Source organism: Halictus rubicundus, chromosome 2, assembly GCF_050948215.1.
Source record: "Halictus rubicundus isolate RS-2024b chromosome 2, iyHalRubi1_principal, whole genome shotgun sequence".
Lineage (NCBI taxonomy): Eukaryota > Metazoa > Arthropoda > Insecta > Hymenoptera > Halictidae > Halictus > Halictus rubicundus.
In genome coordinates this window covers 25787026-25812739 of record NC_135150.1, presented here as the reverse complement: position 1 = coordinate 25812739, position 25714 = coordinate 25787026, and the positions used below count along the sequence as shown (strand labels likewise).

The 25714-nt window shown below is 42.4% G+C and overlaps 5 protein-coding genes across 11 annotated transcripts in view; 3 read left to right on the top strand and 2 right to left on the bottom strand.

Moving 5' to 3' along the window:
- Positions 1 to 66: 66 nt before the first annotated feature.
- Positions 67 to 25090, top strand: LOC143365803 (uncharacterized). 3 transcript variants are annotated; one of them, XR_013084591.1, is made up of 10 exons: positions 67 to 232; positions 8730 to 9161; positions 9279 to 9329; positions 10193 to 10255; positions 10335 to 10382; positions 10449 to 10715; positions 10836 to 11160; positions 11366 to 11807; positions 12178 to 12467; positions 25080 to 25090. XR_013084591.1 is itself a non-coding variant. In XM_076806349.1 (9 exons), the coding sequence occupies exons 1-9, from the start codon at positions 115 to 117 to the stop codon at positions 12409 to 12411; spliced, it is 1980 nt and encodes a 659-aa protein (XP_076662464.1). In that variant the 5' UTR covers positions 67 to 114; the 3' UTR covers positions 12412 to 12832. The 3 variants fall into 3 exon arrangements, 2 of the variants coding, with proteins under 2 accessions (XP_076662464.1, XP_076662465.1); XM_076806349.1 differs by lacking the exon at positions 25080 to 25090 and having other exon boundaries at positions 12178 to 12832; XM_076806350.1 differs by lacking the exons at positions 67 to 232; positions 25080 to 25090 and adding an exon at positions 6389 to 6637 and having other exon boundaries at positions 12178 to 12832.
- On the top strand, positions 14155 to 20525 carry LOC143365791 (putative 2-oxoadipate dehydrogenase complex component E1 homolog). The gene is made up of 12 exons (XM_076806316.1): positions 14155 to 14400; positions 15938 to 16227; positions 16312 to 16531; positions 16859 to 17430; positions 18303 to 18460; positions 18529 to 18796; positions 18911 to 19127; positions 19202 to 19614; positions 19694 to 19814; positions 19882 to 20070; positions 20145 to 20230; positions 20303 to 20525. The coding sequence occupies exons 1-12, from the start codon at positions 14214 to 14216 to the stop codon at positions 20408 to 20410; spliced, it is 2829 nt and encodes a 942-aa protein (XP_076662431.1). The 5' UTR covers positions 14155 to 14213; the 3' UTR covers positions 20411 to 20525.
- Sirt2 (Sirtuin 2) lies at positions 19350 to 23119 on the bottom strand. Of its 4 annotated transcripts, none has more exons than XM_076806395.1 (7): positions 22342 to 22467; positions 21851 to 22096; positions 21420 to 21776; positions 21157 to 21352; positions 20882 to 21074; positions 20703 to 20795; positions 19350 to 19487 (listed from the first exon to the last, which is right to left on the bottom strand). In XM_076806395.1, exons 1-6 carry the CDS (start codon positions 22439 to 22441, stop codon positions 20727 to 20729), a joined length of 1161 nt encoding a protein of 386 aa, XP_076662510.1. In that variant the 5' UTR covers positions 22442 to 22467; the 3' UTR covers positions 19350 to 19487; positions 20703 to 20726. The 4 variants fall into 4 exon arrangements, with proteins under 4 accessions (XP_076662510.1, XP_076662509.1, XP_076662511.1 ...); XM_076806394.1 differs by lacking the exon at positions 19350 to 19487 and adding an exon at positions 22525 to 22747 and having other exon boundaries at positions 20230 to 20795; positions 22342 to 22448; XM_076806396.1 differs by lacking the exons at positions 19350 to 19487; positions 22342 to 22467 and adding an exon at positions 22984 to 23119 and having other exon boundaries at positions 20230 to 20795.
- Positions 23157 to 25714, top strand: part of LOC143365797 (uncharacterized) — a 91126-nt gene continuing 88568 nt past the window's right edge. The window contains exon 1 of one of the 2 annotated variants that reach the window (XM_076806330.1): positions 23157 to 23272. Coding sequence is in view for 1 of the 2 variants with exons in the window: in XM_076806329.1 (XP_076662444.1) it covers positions 25003 to 25039 (37 nt within the window). In the remaining variant the exon portion in view is untranslated. Of the gene's footprint in view, positions 23273 to 24961; positions 25040 to 25714 lie in introns of those variants that run through there. The other variant, XM_076806329.1, reaches the window with a different exon arrangement.
- Hacd1 (3-hydroxyacyl-CoA dehydratase 1) lies at positions 23639 to 24869 on the bottom strand. Its single transcript, XM_076806418.1, has 5 exons — positions 24650 to 24869; positions 24448 to 24565; positions 24145 to 24377; positions 23881 to 24062; positions 23639 to 23797 (listed from the first exon to the last, which is right to left on the bottom strand). Exons 1-5 carry the CDS (start codon positions 24718 to 24720, stop codon positions 23718 to 23720), a joined length of 684 nt encoding a protein of 227 aa, XP_076662533.1. The 5' UTR covers positions 24721 to 24869; the 3' UTR covers positions 23639 to 23717.

Genomic DNA, 25714 nt, shown 5'->3' with positions numbered 1-25714 from the left:
TCGTCGCGCTTATCCGACCCTCGTGTCTCTTCCAGTGCAAGAGGGATCTACGACGACTATCTTTTATCTTTTGAGCTAAGCGGAAGATCACACGGAAGCCGGGTCTCGCGGTAGATGCTTCGAAGGAAACACCGAGTCGGCAATCTGAAGCAGGAAAGGGAGAAGATTACGCGGTACTTGCAGAGCTTTCTGTCTCGGGTACGCGATCCTGAACCGAGGGAACCCGGGAAAGGTAAGATCAGGATTCTGCCGCGAACGACGTGCTCCCAAAGCCGGAAAACGTGGCCAAAACCTAAAAAAATATGAACAAACAAATATGAACTTTCGGCTAGGTAAGTTTTAAGTATGGGGTTGGTTGCACTAAGATTGTTTCTAAGTAAACAGCAAGAAGGTCGTTTTTTAATAACTGACCAACAGTCACAGTCCGACCTTCGAGTTCATTAGACCGTACCTTTTTAACCCTTAGCACTCGATTGGCGACTATAAGGCGCCACTGAAAATTGTTGCATAAAATATTTTGTACGTTATTAAACACTTCAGTACTGTAAGAGTAAATTGCACCATTTTCGTATGAATAACGTGAAGAAAGAAATATATAGAAGGGAGATATTCTGGGTCGGGTCGAAATGTGTATCATTTTAGAGTTAAAATATCTTCGAGTGCAAAATGTTAAAATAGCTTCGAGCGCAAAGGGTTAAGCTTGTTGTGAAGCACATTGCGAATTTCAAGTGCACAGTGTACAAATTGTCTTGAACCGTTTCGATTTTAATTGTGCATTATGGATACTGTTCGTGGAGGTAAGTTGCGTAGTTTTTAGTGCCAAATGTTTATTGACTCGATCGACCCGAAAAACGGCCTAATACCAATTTTCAAGCAGAACCAATAATTTTTTAATGTGTATGTCCACCATATAAGTGCCGCCATTTCGTTTTCTCTAATTTCAAGTTCAGATTCGTGATCAGCGACCCCAAAAAACGGCCAAATACCAATTTTCAAGCAGAACCAATAATTTTTTAATGTGTATGTCCACCATATAAGATCCGCCATTTCGTTTTCCCTATTTTCAAGTTCAGAATCGTGATCAGCGACCCCAAAAAACGGTCTAATACCAATTTTCAAGCAGAACCAATAATTTTTTAATGTGTATGTCCACCATATAAGAGCCGCCATTTCGTTTTCTCTAATTTCAAGTTCAGATTCGTGATCAGCGACCCCAAAAAACGGCCTAATACCAATTTTCAAGCAGAACCAATAATTTTTTAATGTGTATGTCCACCATATAAGAGCCGCCATTTCGTTTTCTCTAATTTCAAGTTCAGATTCGTGATCAGCGACCCCAAAAAACGGCCTAATACCAATTTTCAAGCAGAACCAATAATTTGTTCATGTGTATGTCCGCCATATAGGATCCGCCATTTCGTTTTTTCTAATTTCAAGTTCAGATTCGTGATCAACGACCCCAAAAAACGGCCTAATACCAATTTTCAAGCAGAACCAATAATTTTTTAATGTGTATGTCCACCATATAAGATCCGCCATTTCGTTTTCTCTAATTTCAAGTTCAGATTCGGATCAGCGACCCCAAAAAACGGCCTAATACCAATTTTCAAGCAGAACCAATAATTTTTTAATGTGTATGTCCACCATATAAGATCCGCCATTTCGTTTTCTCTAATTTCAAGTTCAGATTCGGATCAGCGACCCCAAAAAACGGCCTAATACCAATTTTCAAGCAGAACCAATAATTTTTTAATGTGTATGTCCACCATATAAGTGCCGCCATTTCGTTTTCTCTAATTTCAAGTTCAGATTCGTGATCAGCGACCCCAAAAAACGGCCTAATACCAATTTTCAAGCAGAACCAATAATTTGTTCATGTGTATGTCCGCCATATAGGATCCGCCATTTCGTTTTTTCTAATTTCAAGTTCAGATTCGTGATCAGCGACCCCAAAAAAAAAACGGCCTAATACCAATTTTCAAGCAGAACCAATAATTTTTTAATGTGTATGTCCACCATATAAGAGCCGCCATTTCGTTTTCTCTAATTTCAAGTTCAGATTCGTGATCAGCGACCCCAAAAAAACGGCCATAATACCAATTTTCAAGCAGAACCAATAATTTTTTAATAAGTTCTGAGGTTTTGACCACGTTTTGGCGATTTGGCGACCACTGTGCGACGCACAGTGGGCAATTTGGACGAAATCGGATTCAAAATCAAAGAACTTTCGATAGAAATGAGGTAGAGCGATGAAATTTTTTTTAAATGAAAGCTGCAACTTTGTAGAATATGGGAAAAATAGGGAGATTATTACCATCCAATCATTTCAACGAAAAAATGACTTCATTAGTTTTTGTCACAAAAATCTATTTTTTGCAAAATCCTGAGGTCGTAGACAAATGTTGAGACCAGATTTAAAATCAGCGTGAAAAAATCTATAGGAAATGGTGTATAGCATGTTAAAAAAAAATTTTTCCGCGCGTGGTATTGGAAAAACTAAAATTTTCTTGAATTTGTGCGCGTTTAACGAATTTTCTCGAGGTTAAAAAACGTTCGTACCACAATCTCTCTATTTTTCCCATATTCCACAAAGTTGCAGCTTTCATTTAAAAAAAATTTCATCGCTCTACCTCATTCCTATCGAAAGTTCCTTGATTTTGAATCCGATTTCGTCCAAATTGCCCACTGTGCGATTCGGCGTTTCCTTCCTCGAGAAAAATGATCGTCGGACCGTAAGACGCGTTCTCCTCTTGTAAAGTAAATTTGTCACACGCAATCGGTGCGGACAGGGGACGATGCTGCGGCAGAGAGCGCAGCGATAAGCGGATCGACTCGCAAAGGAGCCGTCGAGGATGCGACGGGCAAAGCGGTAGTGGCGATCGGGCTGGTCGCGATCGACGCACCGGGACCCTCGACGATCAAATCGAGCAAGAACAGGTCGATTCGGAGCAGCCGGAACACTACTCGAGACAAATCCACGCAAATGCGGAAAAACCTGAGCACGCAGAGCCTGCGGGCAAACGAACAAGTCTACGACGACGACGAGGACAACGACGACGATGTAATTCCCGAAGAGATCGCGTTTCCTGCGAGTCGAATCGAACCGAAAACCTTGATCCACGCGATTTTTCTAAACTCGGTCGATCTCCGTTTCAGTCCGACCCGCGGAACGAACAACAGATGCCGAAGTACATGCTGATCGGTTGGGACACTTTCCGGTCGAGGCTGATGCTGCTCCTGATGCTCTTGTTCCTCCTATGGGTTGCAATCTATTTCCCCCTAATCGGAAGTTAAAATCGAGCTCGGCGAGATCGTTCCTGGAACGGGACGAGCTCTTAAACTTTCCCGATCGTCGTGCAACGCCGACACGTGTAAATATTCTATGTATATATAAGCATTGGAAAAATGTAAGGAAGCCGCGCGTCGATTATTCACGAATAAAGAAACTGTTCTGCTAATCAACAATCGGCTTCGCGTAATTTGCGCCGTAGCTGTGGAAGTTGCGCAACTCGCGATAGGAACGTTTCAATCGGTGGAAAAACGATCTAGCTTATTCGTTCGTTGATTAGGCCAAGATGTAGGAAAATTTATTCCGATGTGGCTACCTACGAGCCTCTGTTCGACCTGCTCGCGATCACGCTTATCGACAGGAAGAAATTATGGTGTCGCATCGATCCCGGAATTGGGAAAATCGGATCGCGGCTAGGTAGGTTGACGGCGAATGATCGTAAGGTCAAACTCCGGAGATCATGTATCTTTATTGCTAGATGCGAGTAGTGTTACTGATTTCTCAACATTTTTCACTTCTCGAGAAATGAGAAATAAGATTATATTTCTCGATAATTCTCGAGAATTTTTAATACAATAAAAAGAATATTGGGAAACTTTTACCAAACTTTCATAAAGTGAAACATTACGCTTTTGTTTTGAAATGACTTCTTAAGAAGCATAATGCGTCTAATGTAGAATCAGACAATCTACTTCTTTTTTTGTAACAAAATCTGTAGCCGTAGAAAAATTTCTTTCATTTTGCGTGGATGTTGGCTTTATCGTAAACAGAACATCCAAAAGTTGCTGAAGATTGGGTGTCCTTTTTCCAGTGGATTCAAAAATTTGGAATTCCTTTGTTAGAGTCCGGAATTTATTTTCTTCTGCCGCTAAACTCTTGACACTAAATTCTTGAAGGCTGTCTGCAATTTCTAATTCTAACTGTTTTTCCAGTGATAGTTCCTCATTCTGAGAATCTGAAAGTTTTTCACTATTTTCATAAGAATCATTGTCATATTTTCCAAAAAGTCTACTTAGAATTTGTTTCGCCATTTTATACATGTCTGCCTTGGATGTTAAATAAAAAAATGTATCTTCTGAATCTTTTTGCAGAGATTCTGTATTATGCAGATATTTCATGAGGGATACAACAATCTTGTCTCTTCTTTTAGATACTTCTTCTTGAATAACAACAAGAAACTCATTACTCAATTCAGTATTCAATTTTCTAAAGTTCTAAATAAGAATTTAAGAGAATTTAAGAATTTGTATGTTATCACATAAATGAGATTCATAAGAATTTTCCTAGATTTAACCCTTAGCACTCGAATGGCGACTGTAAGGCGCCACTAAGAATATTTTTTACACTATTAAATTTGTTTGTATGTAATAAATTACTACACTTCAGTATTGTACGAGTAAAATGCACCATTTTCATATGTATAAAACAAAACAAATATATACAAGGGAAACATTCTAAGTCAGAAGAAATGGTTCGTTTTGGAGTTAAAATACCTTTGAGTGCAAAGGGTTAAATTTCTCGAGAAATACTGAAATTTGAAGAGAAATGAGAAATAATCAATTATAAAATTTCTCGAGAAGGAACGCTAGATGCAAGACTTGGCTTGCTGTTGGTAATTATGTATTCGAAACAGTTCTGATCTTGTTATAATCGCATAGAAATTAGGAAAGCTCGGAGAAAAGGTGTGGTCTTAGGAAGTTGTCTATGATTGGTTGAAGGATGTGTTTTGGAAGGTGTTGGAAGTAGTGGAAAATTATTAAGGGGGCCGGCAGACATTTGGCCTTGACTGTCACGCTATGTTACGCTGTGCCTTTTTTTCTAGACATTTTACGTCTTAAATAAGTAAGTAATCAATTAAAAATGCATACCACCGTGTTTGTACATGTCTTTGCTACGTCTGTCCAGAGCCTTTTTTTCGATACGAACACTAAATCTCTCGAAATTAAGAGAATCTCCCTGCGGCAGCCATCTTGTGACGTCATACTTGCTTCAGAAAGCGAGTTTTCTGCCGAATATTACAAATTACTCCACGATGAGGTAGAAATTCGCAATTTGGGCTCCATACAGACGTAGATTGTACTTCTAAGAAACACAAGTGACCACTTTTAAACTGCTCATTGCAATATTGAAGCGTCAATTTGTCAAGATTTTGATCCTTGCAAGTTCATATAAGTATATTGCAGATATACATGTAACGTGTGATTGAATTATTTGTTGAACGTCCAAGGATTGTAGAGAATAACAAACAGAAAAGTTTCACTGTAAAAATACAAGTGTTTTTATTAATTAAACTATTTGCCTAAACTATTTACAATGGTTACAAACCTGTAAAAATACAAGAAACAACATTCAAAGTTTGTTCTTCGCAATCTTGTTCCTCGTATGAACCATTCACTCTATTATAAAAGGAATAACTCGTTGGAGATTATTAAATTGGCAATCTTCACACGTGTCTGCCGAATCATTGTTTTTATTTCTCTGCCGCTACTGCGGGCCCTTACTTATCGACTCACTGTATTGAGCGGGAAGATTTAAATCAATTAAGGAGCGCACTCCTTACATACATACGTATATTGTAGGAGTAGAGGAACATTTGGTTACATTTGTTGGCTATAAAACTAGAAATCTAGGTACTCTAACGGTTTACAATTCGGCATACGTTCGTCAGCTGAGGTTCGGTCGTTTATGGTCGTTGTGCCGCAGGTAGCCAGTCGAGTTGACCTTCACGGTCGCGCGGTTGTCCCTTCGCAGAGGGTTTTCACGACGGAACAAAAATATTTCCATACACAATTCCGGTCGAGGTTTCTCGCGGCTGTCGAGGTACGAACCGAGCGAAATATACGAGAGAACGACGAGAGCATCGAATTAACAAGAGGGAATTACGAGCGAGCCGTCGGACGTGACGCAACTCGTTTGAATGCAAGATCGCCGCGCCGGCTGACATCATCCTTCCAAGAAGATCTTCGACATTGTGTTTCGTGACCGTGCAAAGACCTTAGCCGCCGGACCACCAGGGTCGCGAGCAAGCTTGCCAATGAGAAACAAGAAGGCAGGAGGAAAGTACGAACGACGAAGCGGCGGGGGCGAACGAAACCGAACGGAACGGAACGGAACGGAATCGGATCGAGACGTCGAGAGCCGGCCGAGGGGCTTCAGTTACTCTCAAAACGCCTACGTCGCGCGTCGCGTCAACGCGTTCCTCGATCCTTCGATCCTCTAAGATATAGCCGCCCGCCGATCGATAATCATCGAACGAACATTCTGCATCTCGTCTCGACGCAACGCCGATCATGAGAATCAAAGGCGCGACCGTGTTCCTCGCGCTGCTCGCGCTCTCGCTCATCGTTGGTAAGTCGACCACGAAATCGCGATATCCTCGAAGAGGTTAACGGGTTGATCCGGTAGCGTAAACAAACTCGGACCTTTCAATTGTTCCCCCAGTTTTCGTCCGAATCATAGAATTGGTTCTTCTCGCGACGCGTTTCAACGTTCTTTGCGTGGAACCTGAAGACTGGTGAAAGTTCGTCAAATACGAAGCAAAATAGAGTTTTCGGTCGCGAGTTATCTACGATCGCGTGTCGGACGATTTGTCCTTGAGCAGGTTAACCCGGGACAACCGGTTGCACGTTCTTTTGACCCGTGCACCTAGTGTTCCTAGTTTCTCAACATTTTATATTTCTCGAGAAATGAGAAATAAGACTATATTAAACTATATTAGACTTATAAGACTTGTTACAATTTTTTTTTTTAATTATTACGCATTAGGCCAGAACTGGCCTAACAGCGGACATACATAAAGTGAACATAGTGCTGATAATAAATAACAGACAATATGCCTCTCAGACATATTCCTAACATTACCATCATATCACAATATAGGCTGGAAGCTTATCGACTAAATATTACAATTTTTAATAAAATAAAAAATATTGGGAAACTTATAATATTTGGAATATCGTTAATAATATTTAGCGAAAGGGCAAAAAACTTTAACTCGGTGTTTATTCCTGTTCAATATGTACGTAACTTTAAAAACAAGGGAAAAATAGACGCTAAATGTAACCGATAAATTTATTTATTTAAAACCAAACTTTTATAAACATTACGCTTTTCTTTTGAAATGACTTGTTAAGAAGCATAATGCGTCTAATGTAGAATCAGACAATCTACTCCTATTTTTTTTTGTAACAAAATCTGTAGCCGTAGGAAAAGTTTCTTTCATTTTGCGTGGTTGTTGGCTTTATCGTATACAGAGCATCCAAAAGTTGCTGAAGATTGGGCATCCTTTTGGATGTGCATTACCTCACATCGACGTGCATTCGCAACAATTATTATAAATTTTCACATTGCAAACATGCATACGTAGGCATTGATATGCTGCCTGTAGATGTGCTTATACGTGCGCGATTGATTAGTAATATGCAGTTTGAGTTAACTGAAAATTCATTTCCGAAAATGTGTTATAAAATAAATGAGATTCATAAGAATTTTCCTAGATCGAAATTTCTCGAGAAATGGGAAATAATCAATTACAAAATTTCTCCAGAAGGAACACTACGTGCACCGTACAGCGTATCATCCAATTAACTTTCATGTTTCTATTCGTACACGATCTACGTCGCTCGTTGCTGGTTCGCCGACCACTCGACGCCCAGCGACGCGACGTTTTCGAAAGGAAAAACGTATCGTCGGAGTGAAAGGATTTGTCATCGTGATGACCGGCTATCCCACCGTCGACGATCCTCTCTTCGCGAATTTATTAATCCGACTTTGATATTACGTAAACTGTTTCGACAGCGAACGCGCGTTATCTGCTGCAGAATGCTCGTGCGCGACTCTCGATTCTAACCTATGTATTTTTCTCCGATCGTTCCTGTTTTTCCTCTTATTATCAAGGTTATCGCGAGTTCATGCCAAGCTTACATATGTATATACGTTTCACCGATACGATCGCAAGCTAGGAACAGACAGAGAGAGAGAGAGAGTTCTTCGAGTAGCTAGAAGTTTCCAATACGCAACGAAGAGAAACTCGGCGCAACACAATATTTTTTGTTTCGTCCATCAGCAAGCGTCGAGTAGTTTATCGCTCGGCCCCATTACCATTTGCCCTGGAGGATCAAAGAGAATAGTATTAAAGTTTCCCATGTCCATGGCCAAAGTGCCCGTGGGAGGATCTGCGCCATAATCGCCGCCATCGCTGCCGTAATTTGAATTTAAGATCGCGAACACGAGGACGTTGATCATCCTTCCCCCGTCTCCGGCGTTATACCTAGACCCAACGACGTCCCATGGGAAAAAAGATACCGGGCCTATCGGTGATCCGCCATCTTTCGGATCTAGCATCAGCTGCTGTCTAACCGAACACCGGTTTATTTGTACAAACCGATTAGCCGATCCTCTAGATACCTGCGATACGAACGCCGTCGACTTTCTTTTGTAGCCGACGTCGAAGCAGGATGGAAGTTCTGGAAGAAGAAGGACAAGGACAAGGAGGCGACGACCACCACCACCGAGACACCCTCTAGCACAACCGCAGCGCCAACTACCAGCAAATCTGCCGGCAAACCAGCCGGAAAACCGTCGAACGGTCCGAATAACGTCGGCTCGGTGGTGATTGGCGCCGGAGACCCTGGTCTGGCGATCGGCGTCAATTCGAACGGAGAAAATATCAGAAACAACGCGAGACCCGGCAAACCGAACCCAGGAACGGACGTTGGCCTCGACATCGGCGGATCCAGGCCAGCGAGACCAGGAACCGGCGGCAAAACCGGTCAAGGTTACAGGGAATGGGCCGCGGACCTGGCCGGTGTCGGCGAACCCGGAAGACAACCGCCGAAGACCCCCAGCCAAGGACCGGCGCTCGCTCCTGGAGGTAATTCGCTCGATCCAAGCAATTTGTAACGTTGTCGAACGTGAATTTCTGTAAATTAGGATTCCTCGAACGGTGCAATTGTTGTTTGTGTAAACGAATGATTCTCCAAATGTTTAGTCGCTGGACCAACGCCCCTCCCCGGTACCGCCTCAAGGCCGCAAACTCCGGGTACGTATGCGATACAAGTATTCTGTACCAGCGTTGCCCACAAAAAGTCTTTGAAGTTCCCTCGCTACCATCTGATGTTCCTTTAGCGACTCTCTGCACGAGGAGAATGTGTGACAGTGGTTGGCTATGTGTGTACTTGGCTAGCAGGTACTCTGCGTGCCTTGCGAGAAGTCACCTGGCAGGATTTTGGGGCTGTAAGCCGTCCGATTGACCGTTTTCAAGGTCATTTGAAGGTCAACCTTGCTTTTTCAAATGGAGACCTGTATTTTTTATTGTGGGATCTTATTGTACGCGAAAAGACCAGCAATTTTCGTAGGATACTCTTTTTCGTCTGCGCACCAGCTTCGGAGATGTTTAAAGAGAAGTGGAGCGAGGCATTGTGTAAAATTCTTTGACGCAAATCGTTGATGTTTTCCAGCTGTACTAGCACGTACCGTTTGAAAACAAAATTATCCTCTACTGATCTCTTGTTTATGTTGTCTGTCTTTCGATATAAGATTGTACTGTTTAGTCAAGTGTGAATCATCGTAATAAGAGACACTATATCGTAGTACAAAAAGGCTCGAGTATGTCTCCTAGACGATACACGACGCTGGCAAGACCCGTGTTGTTTACATATATCGAGAGTCCACTGTATTGGGTGCAAGCGAAGACCCCTCTTGCCTCTGTGCCGTATCGAGAGACCTCTTCTTCTTCTTCTTCTTCTGTGAGGCAGTACTAGCAGCGATAGTGAGAACAATATCATGTCACGTCTCCCCAGCGTGCAGAGAGTCGCTAGAGGAGAACCGAGCCACATGTAGTGGTAGAGGGGGAAGCATGTTGATCGAATCGAAGACAATTCGTGAATCGTGACGTACTTTCAGGTGCTGCACCAGTCACTCCGGCGCCACGACCTCAGCCTCAGCAACCTGCACCGCAATCACCAGGTTTTATCCATTTCTTTGCGCTGTTTTTCAAATAGACGGGAGGCAAAAATTGTGAAAAAAATTCTACATTTTGTTCCAGGTTCTAGACCCTCCTCCGTTCCTGGTAGCCCAACGTCCTCTCCACCAGGTGAGCGAGATTGTTCTTAACCCCATTGATTTGGTTAACTGTAACTTGCTGTGTCCGATGTTGAAGGGTCGCCAGCTGGGAGACCAGCCACGTTACCAGGACAACCCGGATCCGGAGGCAATCAGGTGTCGACGTTGAACGTGGGTCCTCTGAAACCTAGCAGCACCACTCCACCACCCTCCAGGCCTGGAAGTCCCGGAACTTCTGGAAAAACGTGGGCGGACGTTGCCGGCGGTGGTAGCAGGCCCAACTCCCCGACTCCCTCCCCGAGGCAACCCACTTATCCGAATCAACCCACTTACCCGAATCAACCCACTTACCCGAATCAACCAGGTAAGCCGGACAAACCTAACGGAGATCCTCGAAACAGAACTAGAGCTACGTAGACATCCAATTTTGTCAAATCGACGATGCTACCTGTTGGAATCCAATCGAGCGATCATCCGTTAATAGGACAGGCTCAGCCTAGACCGCAAACGCCCAGCCAACCTGGACGAACCAGGACTTCCGGAGGAGCGATCGCAGGTGGCGCAATCGCAGGTGGCGCGATCGCAGGTGGCGCCATAGCAGCCGGTGCCGCAGGAGGCAAGACCGGCCCTCCTACAACCTACTCGAGCAACCCTACGTACAGCAAGGGGAACGCTATCACGGACGAGGACCTGGAGAAGCTCTCCGAGGCTCTGTTCATCAAGGACAACAACAACGCGAACAGACACATAACCCTGAACATTCAGAAGCAGACGTCCAGCAGCAGCACCACCGACGACGCGTCCCAACCGTGCGTTTCTTTTAATTTATCCAGCGAGATTTGGCTGACAAAGAGCGACGTCGGATCGGCATCCACTTGTTCTCAAGTAGCTACTGAAAAGAGAACAATAAGTACCGAAAAGGATGCGAAAACTTTGCTGCTGGTCCGATGCCGCTCGGCTGATGACGCTGTTAAACCAGCGACGATCTTTACGAAAACGATGATCTCGTTTCAGGTTGTTCACGGTGAACCCGGAAGCCTACCAAGGTCCCACGATCCAGAAAATAATAACGATCTACGATAACTACCAACCGGACACGAACGTGAACGAGCACATAAGCCCGTTGCAGAGGCAAGAGGAGAGTCTCCTGGTGGACACGTTGCTCAGCACGAACGTTATGTCCGCCGCGATGAGGTTCCTCGCGGACAAGGGGAAAATCCGGAAAGATTACTACGAGTACAAGGACACCTTGAGGAAGATATGGTTCAACCTGTTCTCCCGGGGACAGGGCAAGATCGGCAGCTCGGGATTCGAGCACGTGTTCATGGCGGAGCTGAAGAACGGCCAGACCGGCATGGAAGTGGTCGGTTTGCACAATTGGATCTACTACAGCAAGGAGGAGGCCAGCGGGAAGGTCGATTACAACGGGTACTTGAAGAAAGTTGACCTGGCGGATGTGAGTTGACTCGTCTCGACAGACCGTTCGAAGGGTACAGTGAATTCTCGTTATAAGTCAGTTGCGCGGTTCCGGCGACTGACAATTAGACGAAACCTGAGGTTCTCGCCGAGCGTTGCATTTGAAACACACAGGGCACGCTGTGTAGACTGACTACGCAGGGTACACTGACTCGCAACGAGAATTTACTGTACCTACACGGTGGGAATGTCGAAATTTATTTCTCGATTTAGTATACCTGCCTCCGACAACTTCGATCCGCCATGACACACAGCAACGACGAAATTGACATTCCCCCTTTTTCCGTTTAACAAATTCGCGAGCCAGAGAAAGTCTCGAGTGGCTAACGACGAATGTTTCGATTTTACAGAAAGGATACATCCTGAAGATTAGAACGAAATACAGCGGCCACGACAAACCCGTGACCACCTTGTTCGTTGGCACTTCGCCGGAGCTGGAAATGGCGCTGTACACGGTCTGCTTTTACGCGCGTCCAGACGCCAATTGCCCGGTGTCTCTCGGAGGGACAAAGTTCAACATCGTCACGCACAAATTTAGGTACAGGGGCAACGACCTCGTGGGAACAGCGTATCCCGAGATATAACCTCTAGAAGGTGTTCCCGACTTCAACGTACGCAAGAAGTACGAAACGCTCCTACCATATTCTCGCAACTGGAAACTTTTTAACGCACTTCGTGTGCTATAAACGGTTGCGAATTTTCAGTTTCTTATCTAATCTACGATCACCGTTACGTTCGACCGCGAGCGAATACCACGTCAGACTCGTTGTCTTTATCTTCGATCGCGACCCCGTAAATTAAAATAATGGAAGCGTGGTGTTCGTTCGGGGGATGCGATGACGATGAGCATAGAATTTCAATCGAGATTTTCAGATTCTCGCAGCGAATACCGTGTTTGTTGAAACAAAGTCTGTATGCACATACAAGTGTCCGAGACACGGAACGCTCGCAGAGAAACCGCAAATACTCCTTGTACGCTTTTGCCAATAAAGTCTGTTACCTGAACGATCGCCCATATGTATACGCCTACTCTTTAAGGGCCCGGGATAGTCGCGTGACTTTTTCAGGGTCAGCAGGTCGGTAACTGCTGTATAATTTCCATTCACAGCCAGATCACAATACAGATCCGTCTTGGTCTTGATTCGATGGTCTGTGACTAAACTTATGAATTCTGACGCCAGAAACGTGCTTTTGTATCTGGAGATATTTTCTAGCGCGCGCTACTCTCGATTCCATCCAGAAAACTCGTCCAACGGCATAAAACCGCTTTGATTCCACTGCATGCACATCGTTAATTTTTGGTCTACTTCTATCGCTTATATTACCAAATATCTGCATAATCTCGTCAGCTCATGACCAGCGCGCGCTAGATTGAACCTTCCTCTTTCGAATGAGCCCTTTCCCAGCGAAAAATATTCTCATATAAGGGCGAAAAGTTGAGGCACGTAAAACCATTTTTCGCCTATTTTTGTCGGTAACGTAGTCACTCTACCTTATCGCGAATCTACAGAGTCTTGGCTCAATTTTTAGCCTATTTCTAACGCTTACATTACCAAATATCTGCATAATCTCGTCAGCTCACGACCAGCGCGCGCTAGATTGAACCTTCCTCTTTTGAATGAGCCCTTTCCCAGCGAAAAAAAATATTCTCATATAAGGGCGAAAAGTTGAGGCACGTAAAACCATTTTTCGCTTATTTTTGTCGGTAACGTAGTCACTCTACCTTATCGCGAATCTACAGAGTCTTGGCTCAATTTTTAGCCTATTTCTAACGCTTACATTACCAAATATCTGCATAATCTCGTCAGCTCACGACCAGCGCGCGCTAGATTGAACCTTCCTCTTTCGAATGAGCCCTTTCCCAGCGAAAAAAAATATTCTCATATAAGGGCGAAAAGTTGAGACACGTAAAACCATTTTTCGCCTATTTTTGTCGGCAACGTAGTCACCCTACCCTATCGGGAATCTACGAAGACCGGAACCTTCCCAGATAGCACAGAGACGTCTTCCGAACGTCTCCTGAACGTCTTTTGTTGGACAACGGTACGTCACGTGCTTAATTATGAATTAATAATATTCGACGTGTTTTCTGGCGTTGCCGGCAGGCATACTTATACGTGCAACGCTACGCGTCGATCCGATCCGATCCGATCTGTATTGCATTGGCCAGGCCAATCTCTAATAAACAGATAACGACGAATAATATGATCTACGTACGGAGGGAGGGGAACTGAGGGGATGATGAAGAGCCGGCGAGGGGAGGTGCGAGGAGGTAAGGGGTAGGTGGGGAGTGGGGATAGGAGCAACATACGGGCCGCTGATAATCGCGGCATAGCGATAAGGGACGCTTGGTCGGCTCAGTTGATTCAGAATTTTTGCAAGGAGAATGCACGCCTGTTCCATCCTTCGGAACGCTCGAAAGCATCCGCGATTTCGAGGGACTCGATGGACAAGCGGTAATCCGAGCACAGGATGCGTAGTCGCTTATCGACCGAGGATCTGTGCTCGCGTCTACTATCACAGCGAGCGCGGTGTGTACGGATACAGGCCGCGGGTTTCACCACAATTCCAAGGTACTTTTCCACATACAGTATACGAGCGCAAATACACGAATGTCGATATTCGTATAGTTCTATCTGCCACGATTGTGTTTACGTAAGTTCGGAATTACATGGTACTCGTTTGCATGCAGGCGCGCGTGTAACTAAATACCAGCTAATTCGTTTATTAACCCATTTAAACCTATCGGGCCGCATACGGTGACACGGCATCTCTCTCAAGGAACGCGACAAAATTGCAGGGCAAAGATTCGCAAAATTTGATAAAAGGTATTTTCTTGTTTACGTCGGAAACGGAGATTTCCGACGCGGTGTGGCGCCGCGTGGCGCGGCTACCTTATACGTACAGTAACGAGCAAAACTGAGTCCACACTATTCGAAGCAACATAACTTTTTTAAAATTGGATCAAATGACTTGAATGTTATTGAGAAGTTAGAAGGATTAGTTTATTAGACGAGGTGTAAAAAATTTTTGAAAAAAATTTGAATTGGACGGAATCGCAAAAGAAATAGTGAAAGTTGGTTTTTTCAGCTTTTTTATCTGTGCCCGTATTGAAAATTTCAAGAATGTGTTTGATTCGCTCGAATAAATTATATCCATGTTGAAAATTTCACCGATATTGGTTAATTCGTTTACGAGTTATAAACGCTTAAAAGTGGGAAAATTGCCATTTCACGATTTTCGACTTAAAATCGCACTTTTAATCGATTTATTCCATTTTTTTCAAAAATTTTTTACACCTCGTCCAATAAACTAATCCTCCTAACTTTTCAACAACATTCAAGTCATTTGATCTAATTTTAAAAAAGTTATGTTGTTTCAAATAGTGTGGACTCAGTTTTGCTCCTTACTGTAAGTACGTCCCTCGCGCAAATGTTTTTTAAACGGGAAACGAAAAGATGCGTTATCGTAATTCGCCCTTACCTTGACATGAAAGGAAATGTTCGGCCGCGAAGAGGCATCTCCTAAACGCGAAAGCCTGGTGAAAAATTCTATTACCGCTGAGACAACACTTTTAACTTTTAACTTGCGATAAAAGATAAAATTTTGCAGCACAACGAAAACACAACCATCCACTGGTTCGTCTCGCGCAATCGTTCGAGTTCGATTGCAGCGATTATCGAACGGTGAGCGCATGCGCGGCTAATTTGAACCGAAAACTATCAATCCAAAGCTAAATTAAGTTGAAATTCGTTTTTCAATTGATCGAACCACCGGAGATATTTCGGTATTCGTATTTCTGACTAAAAATATAATATTTATTCAAAACTGATCGATACATGCTTTACAACGTCTATTTTGTTCTATCGATTCCGAATCGCGGGTTTTTCAAACACTCGATTCGCAGATTTTTGTTACACCGATGATGCTTTTAATATCGGGTAATAGTGACACGATTCCTGTTATCGTCGAGTGCAAAAATAGAAAGTGCGCTATCGGCCGAAAGACTTAGTCCACTAATAACGGAAAGCTGTTGTGAGATAGAGCAACATCGCCGACAGAGAACTTTTCTCGAACATACCGTACGGGTATCGTTTTATCTGTTCACAGTGCCGAAAGAATATCTGGAGACGCGATCGAAGAACAGCAACTTCTACAGACTGGTCACCGCGTACAGAGAATTCGGTCACAAACAAGCCAACGTAGATCCCGTCTCTGCAAAGAAGCCAACTCCGCTCGCGGAATTGAATCCGGAAAGGTTTGGATTACGTTTGACGGACAAAGTATGTTTCGAAGGGATCCTAACGGCGAATAAAAAGGAAGGAACTGTGGAAGAGGCTTTGGAGTTCCTCGATAAGACCTACAGCGGTACCGTAGGTCTCGAGTTCAGCCACTTAGAGGTATCGATCGCTTACTACATACATATAACGAAAGACTATAATAACAGCTGTAAATGGATCTGATCGTTTCGAACGTTTACGCAGACCGAGGAGGAAAGAGAATGGTTCGCGGAAACCGCGGAACGGTGCACGGCCGATCCCCTTGCCGATCGAACGAGAGTGGCTATCGCGAAACAGATGCTGAAAAGCCAAGCCTTCGACAACTTCCTAGCCATCAAGTTCGTCAGCTTGAAAAGATACGGAGGCGAAGGCGCCGAGGCTATGATGGCCTTCTTCCACGAGTTTTTTAAACTGTGCGCAAACGGTAATCGAAAATATTATACTATCGTTGGAACGTGTCCTGTACAGATCGTTTTCCATCCTTAATTTAATTGCTACGATTTCCTTTACGCCTACAACGATTAGAACTTCTTTGTCGCTTACAATTTTCTAGAAGAAAAAGAAATGTTATATCGTTTGTACTTCTACGCTTTCGCTAACGATTAAATATCGACAATAGAGACATAGAATTTGATTTCGGTGACTCGATGTCATAGATTACAGGGCAAACGGTCGACAAGATCGTTGAACGTTTACAGCTTACGGCTTACAGGAAAGAGACGACCCGCTGAACCGATCCATCTGTTTCTAGACGACTTGGCGTACGTTGTTCTCTGCATGCCGCACCGTGGTCGGCTCAACTTGCTCACCGGTATGCTAAATCTTCCGCCGGAGAAGCTGTTCCGCAAGCTCCGGGGACTCTCCGAGTTTCCGGATGGAGCGAGAGCGACCGGCGACGTGATCAGTCACTTGGTGTCCTCCACCGAGCTCGATATCGACGGGAAGAGCCTTCACGTGTCGACGCTGAGGAATCCTTCCCACTTGGAGATAGTGAATCCCGTGTCCATGGGGAAGACGCGAGGAGCGATGCAGGCTATCGAAGACGGAGCTTACGGCGAAGACGAGAACGCCCGGTGGAGCGACAAAGCGTTGAACATTCAGGTTCACGGGGATGCCGCTTATGCTGGCCAAGGCGTCAACCAAGAGTGCTTGGCCTTGTCCCAGGCCCCGCACTTCGAAATAGGTGGAACGATTCACTTGGTCGTGAACAATCAACTGGGATTCACCACGCCGGCTTCCATAGGCAGGTCGTCCAGATACTGTACGGACCTGGCGAAGATGATCTCCGCTCCGGTGATCCACGTCAACGGAGACGATCCCGAGGTATGCATCGCATTACTGTCTGTTTCTACAGCCCGTGGCAGAATGTTTCCGATCGGTGGCATTGAAACGGATTTTAGAGAAAACATTCAGAATTTAGAAGTATAAAATATTACTTCACGGGGTTAAAACTGATGGGAAATGAAAAGGGGCTTATTAACGAATGAAAAAGAACAAAATAACATAAGCTTACATTTATTATGGCAAAGAAACGAAAGAAACGAGGACGGCCACATTTCTTCCTGTTTATTACACTTCTCGTTTCTTCATACTTCTTCTTTAAATCACTGATAGTGCTTTGGCTGCATCCTATCATGTTTGCCACCTTTTTTTGAGCGTTACCCTCCTCGAGAAGCTCAATTATTCTCAACTTCATATCGTTTGAATACAACTGGCCTGATGGCATACTATGGACTTTTAATTTACGTCTGTACTGAATGGAATAGTACTACGAACTGATATTTCAGACATGATTACCTTCTACTTACGTTTCTGTGATGTCCTCTTATGTTTACATTTACATTCTACGATTCTAACATTCAACGAGTTTCCACACTTTTACTGATTCGAGTCGTGAAACTTTCTTCCAGCAGTTGTATTAATCGGAAACTTTTCTCCGAGTAACAATTTGTTCATTTGTTCGTTTCTTTGCCATAATCAATGTAAGCTTATGTTATTTTGTTGTTTTTCATTCGTTAATAAGCCCCTTCTCATTTCCCATCAGTTTTAACCCCGTAAAGTGATATTTTATACTTCTAAATTGTGAATGTTTTCTCTAAAATCATTCTGCCGCCTGGTGTAGTATTGGCGTCAGCACGCTCTCTCCGCGAACAAGTAAGACAAGCACGCTGAACTATCGGAACACCGTGCCGTAGATGGTCGTCCGAGCCACTAGACTCGCGTTCAAGTACCAACGGAAGTTCAGGAAGGACGTGTTCGTGGACCTGAATTGCTTCAGAAGATGGGGTCACAACGAGCTGGACGATCCAACGTTCACGAACCCTGTTGTCTATCGAATCATACAGAACCGTTCGTAGGTGTTTTAAAACTCGTTGCGCGTCTGAAAAACGAAAGAGTGAGTCTACCTTTGTTTCCACATAGATCGGTACCGGATCGATACTTAGATACACTGGTAAAGTCTAACATTTTTACCCTGGAGGAAGCTAAGCGCACGATCGACGATCACAGCGCTTGGTTGAGCCAAGCTCTGAAACAGGTGGACGCTTACGTACCGGAGCCCGCGTGCTTCGAAGGTTTCTGGAAGGGAATGCGGCAAGCTGAGGCAAGCGTGACTCAGTGGGACACAGGCGTCGACCTGGGTCTCTTGAGATTCATCGCCGAGAAGAGTGTTCAAGTCGACGACGATTCGGTGAGAAGCGAGAATAGAGAATACACTGTTATGTACTATCATAGCCCGTACAGTGATCGTACTAGTTGCTACATCGTGCTGTTCCATTTAATATTTGTACGTTCTTCCGTGTAGACGATCCATCCACAATTAGCAAAGAGCCACGTTCAAACCAGACTGAGAAAAGCAACCGACGACCATCGGCAAGGTCGCCTGGACTGGGCCACCGGCGAAGCATTGGCCATCGGAAGTCTGCTGTACCAAGGTTACAATGTCAGAATAAGCGGGCAGGACGTGGGCCGAGGAACGTTCTCCCATAGGCACGCCATGTTCGTCGATCAAGCAACCGGAGGTAAACGGACATCCGTGTTCCCGAATTATTTACTTTGCCGCAAACATACTGTTTCGTCTGACACGGTATTCCAGACATACGGGTACCCCTAAACTCGATGGTCGAGGGTCAAACGGGAAAGCTGGAATTGGCTAACAGCATTCTGTCGGAAGAAGCGGTTCTGGGTTACGAGTACGGATTGAGCATAGCTCTACCGACAACCTTGACCATCTGGGAAGCACAGTTCGGTGATTTCTTCAACGGAGCACAGATCGTGATAGACACCTTTCTGACTAGCGGCGAAGCGAAATGGATGTTAAGCAGCGGTCTGACCGTTCTTCTACCGCACGGTTACGACGGCGCTGGCCCCGAACACAGCTCCTGCAGAATAGAGAGGTTTTTACAGCTCACCGATAGCAAAGAGGACAAACCGGATGGTGATGACGTGAACATGCATGTCGTGAACCCTACAACCCCGGCGCAGTACTTTCACTTACTCAGGAGACAAGTACGGGGATGATTTCTTGTGTTCCGAATAGACGTTTCGTAAACTGCCTTGCTTCTTTTTAAGCTTCTGCCCGTTTCAGATGGTAAGAAATTTCCGAAAACCTTTAATCGTCGTGGCTCCGAAAATATTGTTACGTCACAATGCCGCGACGTCGTCGTTACAAGAAATGGGCCCACGAACGAGGTTCGCGAATGTCATAGGTAGGCAAAACAACATTACTATGGGATAATCGTTTTCGTTTTCACGACACGAGCAATGTGATAACAGGAGATGAGAAAGCGGCGGAAGCAGGCGTGGACAAGATCATTCTAGCGAGCGGAAAACATTTCTATGCTCTCGATAATTATAGAGACACCGCGGAACAGAAAAACGTAGCCATCGTTAGGCTGGAGACTTTGTGCCCCTTTCCAGTTCATGAATTATTGGAACAGCTCGACAGATATAAAAACGCAAGAAGTGAGTAAAACGACTGCGCAGAGTTATATGACGGTGAAAGTCCTGGAAATTTAGTAAATATATATATTGTTCAGCTTTCATATGGAGCCAAGAAGAACCACAAAACATGGGGCCGTGGAGCTTTGTGAAACCTCGTTTCGAAAATTTGTGCGGCAGACGTGTAAGTTAAAGAAAAATTTATTTAAATGATTTCACCGGAAACAAATATTGAGAAAAGTATTATAATTTCTAGTTACAATATTGCGGTCGCAAACCTATGGCTGCCCCAGCTGTCGGCGAAGGGCAGGTGCATCAACAGGAAGCTGAGGAAGTTATTATTAAGCCTTTTAGAATGAAATGATTCTGTTGCGTTCGATTGAAAACGTTTCCAAAGTTCCATCGTCTTCTATTTTATTTGTACACGCGACTCAACTGCCACGATCGCATTCTAAGAATAAATTACACGTTCAAATATACATTAGAAAATTATGCTTTTGTCGCTATAATTTATCTGTCAAATTCCGTAAAGCGGACTATCGTCTAAATAACATTTATACAATTACTTTAACAGAAAACATCATTTGCTAAATAAGTTTTTCTTTATAAAAATAGTGGCGAACTTAAATATCGATTGCGTTAATAAACCAGTTTACCTCGCAAATATAATATTAATATAGCTAATCCTTCTTAGCATTTTCAGCGTCCAATCGTTCGTGTTCCCTTTTTACAAGGTCTGTCAATTCGTCCTGGAAGAAAAGAGCGGTTTCAATTAAATTTTCAGCGTAGACTTTTTTCGGTTGCATGGAAAAACAATTCAAAGGGAAGAACATACCCCCCAACCCATTTTCTCTGCTAACATTCTGCAACCGGTATCGCAATCGCCTAACCAGGCAACGTCGCGTCCACAGTGAGAATCTTTCGTGTCGAAGACGAATCCCTGCCGTAGTCCCAGGAACCGTGACAAACGATCTTGCATTCCCACTTTCTCTTTATTAATGAGTAAACGTGGACAGCTAGGTCGTACTCTTGAAGCGAAAAGAAATAGCTATTTAAATACGAGTCCTTGGTATACGACTTTACAATTTCTCAGCATTTAATAATCCTCACCTGTCTACCAACGATGCAAACGGTTGAACAACCAAACTGGATCCCATTATTATCAGTAGATCCGCTTGCGGGAAGTCCTGTTCGATGAGATGATCGAAACGTTGCGACAACAATTCCCCGAATAATACAACATCGGGTTTCACTACACCGTCTTTGCATTTCTCACACTTTGGTACAGTATCTTCGACAATTTTCTCTGAAATGAAGGAAATTTTTAGTTTCAAGATGCTGTACGCGACGCGATAAGTAAATAATTCGATTACTTTTCATCCATGGCAAAGTATACGTTGTTTTACACTTGAGACACTGTCCGGTATGAAAAGTTCCGTGTGCTTCGACCAATTTTTCAGGAGGCAAGCCTGCGATTCTTTCTAATGTATCGATATTTTGCGTGTAATGCCTTAAGAGTAATCCTTTTTGCCACAGGAGTCGTATAAAGTAGTGACACGGGGTTGGCTTGAAGCCTTCGGGCAATAATTCTTTTGCAAGCGTGAAAAAGGGCTCTGGATTCTCCATAAAATAACTAACTTCGAAAATAGCTTGAGGATAAGGTAAGTTGTACTTCTTCAAGTTATGATATAGCCCGCTAGACGGCGATCGAAAGTCAGGTATACCTGCAGCTGTAAATACAACAGAATTCTATATATAGTAAAATATCCTCTCATGGTTCTAGCATAAAGTTTTGGATACTTACACGTGGATATACCAGCTCCAGCCATTGTAACAATTTTGATGTCTTCGTTTTCCTTGATATAGTCTACAATCCCATCTATGCTGAGCTCACGAAGAACCTTTTTCTGAGACTGTCCATCGCACGGCGGTGAATCGAAAAACCTTAACAACATTTGTCCTAAATATTCTCGAATCATTTCCATGTCGGAATCTTCTACCTCTTCCCGTGTCGAAGAACTGTCTTTTGCCTCCTCATTTAATTTCGTCTCTAATTCAAGTACAAAAACGAATAGAAAAATGTTAAACAATAATTTGTTGCGGTATAATATATAACTATGTTAAGCTCTTATGTGATATAAAACTGAAGCTATGATTTTAATTGGATGCAATTGAAAAATGTCACATACCATTGATAACCTATGAAAATAGCATATTTTGTAGGTGATAATGCTAATGAAAAAGTATGCATTCTATGTAGTAGAAGATTTTAATAAAAGAAAATACTTTACTGACTCGAACAAAAATATGTGAATAGATGCTTTTGCCAGAGATGATGCACAAATAATTGTCGTAGACGACTGGTGGTTAAAGGAAATATGATTTGTGGAAGCATTGGCCTGCTGCAAACATACTTATGACGAAATTTTACGACAAAAGGTACTCCATTAAAAGTTGTGCACGTGACTCGATAATTACCTGAAAATCCCTTTGTTTATTCGCGAATAAAGTGCCCGTCAATTAGGACTGAATATCTTCGAACAGTACGCAATGTCTTAGTCCACTTAATCATTTTATTTAATTAATAAAACTTGCGATTTCCATAGGTGACAGATAAGGACAACATGATTCCTTTCACCTCGTTAATACGAATAAATCTACACGGTGCAAGCGCAAGGCAAAAATACTTTCTAAGAATATCGAACCTGTAATTAACAACTTCGTAATTTAATATCTGTAGAAAAATTGATGTTCAATGCTTTACGAAATCATGATCGAGGATACCGTTTCGGTGACTCTTATATGAAAGTTTCGGAGAGAATAAAATAGATAAGAAGCACTATCGTATCAATCTGCGATGAAAAAGTCAGAACGCGAGTAAAGTCGAAGAAAATTCGAAGTTTGCTTTTACGGATGATTGACAGTTCAAAATATTACCATTTTCTGTGTCATCGTTACGCTCGGACATGTTGTCGAACTGCAACGACCCCTTTGAACAGTTCCAATATTATTTTTTGCTAATAATTACGACTCTAGCACTGGAATAGGGATCGACTAATTATTCTTTCACACGCGCAATTGTAACGGTCTATCAAACGGTTAACTTAAGGTCGACAAATGATAAGGATAGAAAATGTTTCGCAAAATCTGTAAATATATATTACAGAACTGGAAAGAAGACCCGCGAAAAAAATGTGTATACGATTGGTTGACATGCACATGTAAAGTATCTTCCTATTTTAGCTATTGGTCGGAACGATAGTGTCAACCAATCAGATTGTGCAAATAGACAGGTTTCTCTCGGCACTGCAGTTTTGATTTCGATCATTTGAAAGTTTAAATGAACCATTTTACACGAATTTAAGATGAAGAAGTGAACCGAAAGTTTTTACTTTAATTACTTGTTTTTACTTACTTAGGTTAGGTATTTACCTACTTACGCGTAATTGTAGTAGAATATGAGTTTGCAGTGGGGGATAACCCGTTTTACATTTGTCGAGTCACGAATGGAAAAATTCTTTTTCTACACTTTGCAAATGAATAGCAATAGTTTCGTTTCGTTTCGTCGAAAGGGAAATAAATGCAACTGGGGTTTTATAAACTCAAACATGTATTGTCAATGTAATAAGGTATAAAGATACCGTTGATACCAAACATACACCTTACTTATACTACTGAGCTTTTTTGAGCGAGTCTCTTCCCAAAATTTTACGCCTTTGCGCGAACATGTGGAGATATAATTGTGGGAAAACTGTAACAAATAAAAATAGTAATTAAATATATGTAATATAGTATCGATGTTGTAGCAGTACATATAATATTTTGGCAACTTACCAGGAATGTACGTAATCATGACAGAGATAAGCAAATAGAGGTAACTAAATGCAAAGTTCCAAGAGTTGGGTAGGGTGTAACTCAAGGCATCTGGATGCGATCTGGCGTATTGGGTAGCTGCATATGCACATAATAACTCTCCAGATACACCGATCGGATATAATACAATAAATAATGTGTACCTGCAAATTAAAATGTAACCATTGACATTTCGATTGTCTTATTAGCTCGAAAGATTTGGAGGTAATCTTGTTAATAATATACCTTAACCATGAGAGCACATGTGGTACATAATTATTGAGATTCATAAAGTAATACAAATATCTTATTATTTCTGTTATCGACCATGCTAACACTGCCATCCATATTCCGGTGGTCGATGCTTCGCTGTACGGTATTGCTAACAATACACCATCCACTATTATAATTCTACTACTAACTTGGAACAGCGTGAGCATAGCATTCGATTTAACTAATCCCATCATTGCATGTATTATCTGTAAAAATGAAAATAAATTATGAATTCCAAATTCACCAATTAAAACCAAAACGCAGAAGATCTTTTACCTCCAACAAAGCTGCGTGTTGAAAAATGATAAGAGGCCATTTAAGGTTCTGCCATAAACTCTCATCGACGGTGAACGAGAAATCATTTTGCAAAAATTTGACAAGTATGTAAGACCACCTGCAACAACATTTTATTCAATAAATTAATTTGTTTAAAATTATTACATCGAATCAGAGTTTTTTATCTACAGTAGTTACTTACCCGAAAACTAGAGTGAGATTATATGTTTTCAGATAGAGTGTTCCGACAGAACTGGATTTCTTCGATTTCATATTTCTCGTTTTAATGAATTGCGAGGACAATAGTTTCGAACAATATCGGTAAATACTACTTACGAACGGAGACCTTTTACCTTCATAGTCCTACCACGCTTGCGATGTTAAAACTGGGGAAATCATGTGCGGCACGCTTCTATATAATACTTTCTACATTGTACAGGAACGTAGCAATTGTTTCACGGGGCACAGTGTTGGTGAAGTATCTATATACACGTTTCGCCGAATACGATTCTTTGTATATTAATTCAAATATCAAATTTATTTGAGAATATTTACATGTTTCCGTTTTATTTTGCAAATCATCGAATTCCGAGTAAGTTTTGTGCATTATATATGGCAATATCTTTGATGACGTATTCTCGGAACATGGTATCATCACCTTGAACTTTCTTACTGACTTCTGCTTCGCGGTCTTCTCAAAGTCAAGCAACAGTAGAAGACAAACGTATAGCAGCGAATAAATTTACATATTAATCGGTGCATGAATTAGCAAAAAATTAACAGAAACAAGCGAAAACTTGACTGCACTGTATGAAATCTTATAAACTTGTATAGGTATCGTAATGGCAGGTCATCATATTATACATTTTATTCAATAAATCTAATATCCAATATATTATCCAAACTTTTATCATAATATTTTCGATTGTACACTGTTAGTTTATTATTGTAATTTGTTTCAGCGATTAATACCCACTTTATACAAATTTTTTTATCGACTATGTACGTTCCTGGTTTTTTTGATCAAAGTTCAATATGCGTACATAAAACATGTCAATGCAATAGCACACAATACGTATTTCATGATATGTCAAAGGGCATGACGTTAGATATTTAAAATTCATTTAGAACTAACCGTAATTAAATTCGAACTAGATTTAAACACATTTCTAGAGAGCTATACGTTCAAGAAATATATTTAACGTACACGAAAAGCTTCGAGTTGATTAAAAAGATAACGATTCCTTGAATTCGTACAATTTTTATG